Source organism: Plasmodium gallinaceum (assembly GCF_900005855.1).
Source record: "Plasmodium gallinaceum strain 8A genome assembly, contig: PGAL8A_v1_143, whole genome shotgun sequence".
Classification (NCBI taxonomy): domain Eukaryota; phylum Apicomplexa; class Aconoidasida; order Haemosporida; family Plasmodiidae; genus Plasmodium; species Plasmodium gallinaceum.
Window position 1 is genome coordinate 1,933 of NW_021628305.1, and position 7,321 is coordinate 9,253.

A 7,321-nucleotide genomic window follows, 5' to 3' on the forward strand; every position below is an offset into this window, starting at 1 on the left:
AAATTTAACATACAAAAAGTTCAGTAAAATTTTAATTTAAAGTCAATCTCAATAAAAAGTTTTTTACAATAATAGCTGTATATCAATAATTTCACATTTAATTTTTTCTATTACATGATATTCTCATATATTTTATATTGTATCAAGTAAATTTTATTTAAAATGTGTCATACATCATTAAATAAACATTTTAAAAGTATTATAAAATAAAACCATAAATCGTATTTATGCGAGTATAGCAAATATTTTACAATATTTCTTAAAAAAATTATGTGTTATTAAAAAAAAATTTTTTTCCCTTTTTATATAACAAAAAAAAATAATATTATCAATATTTTGCCCTTCTTAGTAAAATCAGTTTTTATTCTTATTCTAAGATCTCTTTATGTTCAACATGCTTTCTTCTTTCATTTTATAGATACATTCACTCTTCTCTCTTTTTTAAATGTAATTGATTTATATTCTCAAAAAAAAAACATTCCATTTAGCGTTTTTTTCATTTTCTCTTTTTCTAATTATAAATAGAAAAAATGAAATATAATCCTTAAAATAATATTATTATAAATAATTTCTGAAAAATAAATATGATAAAAAACTAAAATAAAGATTTTTATATTCACATTTCAAATAAAAATATCAATATAAAAAGTTATCATATAAAAGGAAAAAAGTTAAAAATAAGTATAGAATAAAAAAAAATATTTATAATAAAAATTAATAGATTTATTTTTTTGATTTATAAAAATATATTTCATATAATAAATTCATTAATATTCCTTTTTAATTTAAATTATAAATTTTTTATTTTTAATACTTTATGATTAGTGCATTAATAAATGATGAATGAATTAAAACGATTTATTTATATTCTTATAAAAATTATTGTAAGTTTTTTTATTTTATTAACTTTTAAATTAATATATAAAAAAAAATTCTTAAAATAATAAAAATATATAGATAAAATAAGAATAACTGAAATTTACAATTTTAGAACTAATTTTTTGTATATTCCTTTTTTTTCCATATAATTAAATGAAATCGATAGTTTTTTTTCTATTAATGTTATCATAAAAATAAAAGTAAATTCTTAAAAGTTTATTAAACATATCTATAATTAAAACTATAACTTTTCATTCATTATAATTATTCTAATGTAAAAGTTTGTAACGAATTATTTCAATTAAATATAATTTTTATTAGAGAAAAAAAAAATATATATTTATATCATTTATGATACTTTTTCTTTAATTGTATAAAATTATAATTTAATTGTACTTTTTTTTTTTTTTTAACACAGCTATTAATCTTTTATAAAAATCTGTTTTTGCGTAAATTATATTTTAAATAAAATAAAAATTATCTTTTTTCCAAAAATTTTTTTTTTTAAAAATATATTAAAGATGAGACTTACTAACACAATTAATTTTATTTTACCACAAAGATTTCTAGTATCCAATAATGCAAGCATAAGTAATTTAGATATTTCTTCATTTAATGGGGAGAAAAAAAATTTTCAAAAAAGGATCTTCTCAAACTTTTTGTTTTCTAGACTTTTTATTTTGTATTTCTTCTCCTTTTTATATCTCTTCTTATTAGTAAGATAAATTTAAAATTTAAAAATATATATACATTTTTATCTATTTTAAGTTATTAAATTAAATACTTTTTATTTATAAATCTTTTCAATACATATGTTTTAAATGTTATTATAGAATATATGCGTATCTAAAGACAATGCATTTTCAGGATTAGAATTAAATAAAGTGTATGACAGAAAATTAGCTGAACACATCCGCAAAAGAGGAGAAGATTCAGAGCAACAAAAAACTAATTTTCATATAAATAAGGATGAAAAATCACATTCAAACTATGCAAGTTCTGTAAGGTCCGAACAAAATCAAAGTGATAAACAAAATCATGAAAAAAAAAGCGATCTGAAAAAAAAAGAAATATTAGAAGAAAGTGATCGAATTGAAAAGAAGAATGATAAAGTGCATGATAAAATGGACAAGCGTAAAATGAATGATGAAATGGGCAAGCAAGAAATACAAAATGAAGGTTGCGCAATTTCATTAGGTAATAGAAGTTCAGAATTACATTATCAATTAAGTGAAAATGAAATAAATGAAAGGATTAAAAATTTAGGCGATATTCCAAGCCTACAAGACATATATATACTTTGGTGGCAAGTACGTGGTGATCAGAGAAGAAATTTCCTTGTAATAGGATATTATTTAGAAAAATTATTTAAGTCACTGATGAAAACTCATAAATTTGATCAACGTTTCCTAAAAAAGGAATGGAATAAATGGTATCATGGTCTTTTAAATGATTTAATAGCTATGGAAACTAAGGATAATAAAAATTTTTACTCTTTACTTAAGAAAGAATCATGGACACGTGAAAAATTTGAAGATTTTATAGATACAAATATACTAGAATGGAAGAACCATAAGATAAATACAAGAAAAAAGTGGGAAAGTACTTTGACTGAGGACTTTAACAAAAAAAAAAATGATTTATAGATAATTTATAACATGGTTAAAAATGCATTGAAAATACAATGCAAAAAAAATCATTTGAAATTTTAATATATATCATGGTAACCATAATAAATAAAATATTATACAGTGTTTTAAAAAAATGTTATTATCATTTTTCTATAATGAAATTGTGTTACTAAGATGTGTGTATAAAAAGAAATTATATAAATATCCATAGGATATATATTATTTTAATACATCATATATAATAGGGAGCCTTGTAAGACTTTAATATAAATTTATTATATTTTTGATAATTTTTTTTTTTTATTTTAATTAAGGATGTAAAAATTAAAAAAAAATAAAATATATAATTTTTTTTGTCCTTAGAATGAGCAATTCCCATGTTTATTTATAAAGATATTGTATATTGTAAAAAAATTAAAATATCAATTGTTTTTAATTATAGTGTTTTCTGTTATTATTAAGATATAGTATTTTTTTAATCTAAAATCTATAATGTGCACGAGTACATAATTAAAGAAAATTTTTAAACTCTTTTTTTTTTCGTTCATTATTTAATAAATTAGTAATTAAATTGATTCTTAGTGGAAATAATTTGAATAAAAACACGATCAAGAAAAAAATATAAATGTACATACTCATTTTTATACTAAAATATAGACATAAAATAAACCATGCCCTTTGATATGTATTTTCAAGAAGAAAGATAAAATTGAAATACATGATTTTGTTATAAATATATTTTTTAAATATAATATGAAAATATAAAAGAAGTAGAAAAGGAAAAAAAGGAAGGTGAAATGGTGCTATATTCATTTCGAATGCTATATAAAACAATGAATCTTTTATGTATTAATATAAAAACAAAAATTTTCCTTTCATAGTAAAATATTTTATGTTCATCTTATTCTTTTGTATAATTAAAATATATATTTGACTTTCTTTTTATTAAAAATAATATATATAAGAAATTTATGAATTATCTATATTAATTTAAAAATTTAAATATATGTATGTTCTTTGATAAGCATATGAGGTAAATATAGACATACTTTATGCAAAATATTAAGAAGGTAATATATCGATTTATTTATATTGCAATTATGAAAAAGTATATTAACATTTCAATTTATATTTAGGATATTCCTCGCTAATTTTTTATAAATAAATTATTATTTTAATTCATTAATCTGTGTATTTTTGTATACCGAACAATTCCAGAATTATATTTAGGTATTCATCATGTTTTTATAAAAACATGATTTTATATAAATTTCTTTCTTATCAGCATAGTTAATATAAAATAAACATTTTTATTGACAATCTAATGTGAAATAGCATCTGTGCAATATTTTAACATGTTCTAAGCATGTATCTATTTCATTCTAATTCATTTTAATGTAATAGATTTATATATAGTTTTTTGTAACATATTCATCATTTTAATAAAAATTGATTTTTCATTTATTAGAAACATTTTTTTCCTCTTATGGAAATCCTTAATTTTATATTAAAAAAAAATTAACGAATTTCAATATTTGTTAGCATAAAATAGTATTTTTGAAGTAAATAAATAAAAAATATATTGTATCTCAATTATATATAACTTACGAAGGCATTTTTTTCTTATTATTAACTAATATTTAAATTACTTATATGTATCAAGAATAATGACACTTTATAATGTTCGTTATTAATAATGATATAAATAAATATTGTTTTAAATATAAATTTATTATGTCAAATATGATTATTTAAAAAATATATTTTATACTTAACCTATTTATAAAATATTTTACAGTAAATATATGAATAATCTAGTCTTTAATTGATAATCAAATTTATCTTTTATGAATTTTTAGAAATTTTCTTGTAACTTTTATGTAATTTCTAATATGAAAAATATAAATATAAGAATTATATCTGTAACTAATCATGTAAGAGAACTTTTTAAATTATTCACTTTTAAAATATAATCTCTTAGTTATATTTATCATAATTATGCTTATTATAGAAGAAACCTATTTTGAGAAGAAATATAATAAATAAAATTAATATAATTATTATTGCTATAAATGTTTTACAATACAGGACGTTGTCAATATAAATTATAATTCCTGAGAAAGAACTTTTTTTTATTTTGTAAATATGTTTTTATTAATAAATGATATCATTGCTTCTAAAATTATTATTTATTTATTTATTATTCCTTATTATTTTATACCTCATCACAAAGATAAAATTTAGTTAATAAGATCTTTGTTAAACTTATGATATTATTATTTTTATAATTGTCTATATGGATATATAAAAGAATAATTCTTTTGGAAAAACAAATTTATATAAATATATACGCACCTATAAATAATTAAGACTATTTTTTTTATTAGTATATAATTTTATTATAGAAACCATGAAAAGATTTAAAAAGGAGAGTTTTTATTTTATTTCTTTATACAAAAAGTTCTTCATGACATTATTAAAACCAACCTTAATGATACTATTTTCATTTACTTTCTTATAAAGAAATAAGTACTACGATCTAAAAATTAAGTCGTTTAATAGATTTTAAATAAATTTTCTAATAACTTACACATTAACATGGTTAAGGTTATTTTTCACTTTCTGCTTTTTAATTTATTATTTATTTAAATAAAATAAAATATTTTTATACTATTGTTATTATAGAAATTTTTATGGTTTGTTTATGAGTTATACGATGAACTTATAACTTTTAGCGTTTATGTATTTTCTAATACTTAAAAATATATATTATTATATTTATTTTATTCTCTTCTTATGAAAATCATTTTTTTTTTAATTGATGAATAGGTCTAAACATGTATTCATAAAGAAGTAACATGTGTAATATTTTAAAACTTTCACATAGAAATATGACTTATCCAACCAAGTCAAAAATTATATATATATGTAATTTAAAATAAAAAAATACAAAGCATAAATGATAATTTTTTTCATAAAAATATTTTTATAAAATAATTATGAATCACAATAATATATAAAATATTATAAAGAATGTATTAAATATTTCTAATTTATACATAAAAAAAAAATTTATATTCTTATAATAAATATGTTAAGAGCTTATTAATTAAATTATAAGTTTGCCACTTTGATTCATAGTTAAGCCACTAATTTTTAATATTATATTTTAACACAAATTTCCACACTCCAACATATGTGAACATCACAAAAAAATATCTTTACATTTTAATAACTAAATATTTTTAATTAAAATATTAGACTCTTGTATTCTTGTTATTTATAATACACTAATATAATTAATGAACTTCAATAAAAATGTGAAGAATTCAACTATGCAAAAAAAAATTCTTCACATATTTTTTTCGAAAATAAGCACTGTTTCTTAATGATATATATACAAGAAACATTATATTCATAAAAATTCTTAAATAAAGCATTAGCTTTGTGTATATAAAATTATTAATTGTTATATTTCTAATTCATTCAAACATTTTTCTCCTATAACATAAATTTATTTAAAATTAAAAAACACTTTTGTATATATAAAAAGGACAATAACCAATTTGGTAAAAAATTATAAATATTTTTAAAACTATTTTCACAATGTGCTTTAATAATAATTTTTTTTTTTTTATTAAAAACACACTTTTGAACATTCATCATTTTATATCATCTATATATATTTATTATATTGCACATATTTTTACATAATTTTTTACTAATTTTATATATTATACAAATTTTTTTTTTACATTAATAATTCTAAATATTTAATTTCTTCTATTGATATTAATACTTTATTATGTGATATATTTTTTTTTTTTTTTAAATATTCATACCATTATTATAAATGCATATTATTTTAATAAAATTATCTATATATTTAAAAAAAATTTAACAATAATTTGTATTAAGTACGACTTTTTTTATTACATTATATTTTGTTTCAACTATTTTACTAATAGGAAGAATAAATGATATTTGTTAATTTTTGTATAAATATTTTAACTATTATTTATTATTATGTTATGCATGCAAATGATTTATAAATAAAAAAAAAAAAAAAAAATAAAAATTAATATTATTAATAAATCTTTTTATACTTAAATTGCAATTTATTATTTATTTTTTTATAATAAGATCTGCATTTTTATTAAACATAATATTTATGCAAATATTTAATATATTCTTATTTTTATATAATGATGTAAATATTTATATATTGTCTTAATGTTCATTTTCATTATAATTTCAACTTAAAAATTATCACCTTATTTGTATATTTTTTTTTTAATTTATATAGTATATAATGTAATACTTGCTATTATTAGTATCCTAATATTTAATTTTTTTTTAAGACAAAGATTTTTTTTTTTAATACATTTTTTTTATGAATTATTTTATTTAGAATTAATTTTTCAATTAAATTTTTTTTTGTTTCACGCAATCGAGCAAAAAATAAAAATAGATTAACGTTCGAAAATATAAAGAAAATAAAATTAATCTAAAAAAAAAAAAAATAGAAGGAATGATTTATATTTTCCGTATTAATAAATTTTTTTAAGAATAACGTATTTAAAAAGAAATATTTTTATAAATAATATAAGGAATGATAATGAACATAAAATTTTTTGGCCATTCCTTATTTAAATACTTTATGTTATTAATTATTTTTTTTTTCTGTAAAAAATTTACGAAATAAAAAATATGATGCTTAAAAAAATAATTATATATTTCACATACTTATAGAATAAATTCTAAAAATTTACAAAGTAATTTACATAGGGATAATGTGTAAAAAAAAATGA

General features: G+C 16.9%; 1 protein-coding gene across 1 annotated transcript; it reads left to right on the top strand.

Moving 5' to 3' along the window:
- Positions 1-1,400: 1,400 nt before the first annotated feature.
- PGAL8A_00497400 (Plasmodium exported protein (PHIST), unknown function) lies at positions 1,401-2,525 on the top strand (the record flags this gene model as incomplete). Its single annotated transcript, XM_028673783.1, has 2 exons — positions 1,401-1,595; positions 1,713-2,525. 2 exons carry the CDS (start codon positions 1,401-1,403, stop codon positions 2,523-2,525), a joined length of 1,008 nt encoding a protein of 335 aa, XP_028530201.1.
- Positions 2,526-7,321: the final 4,796 nt, after the last annotated feature.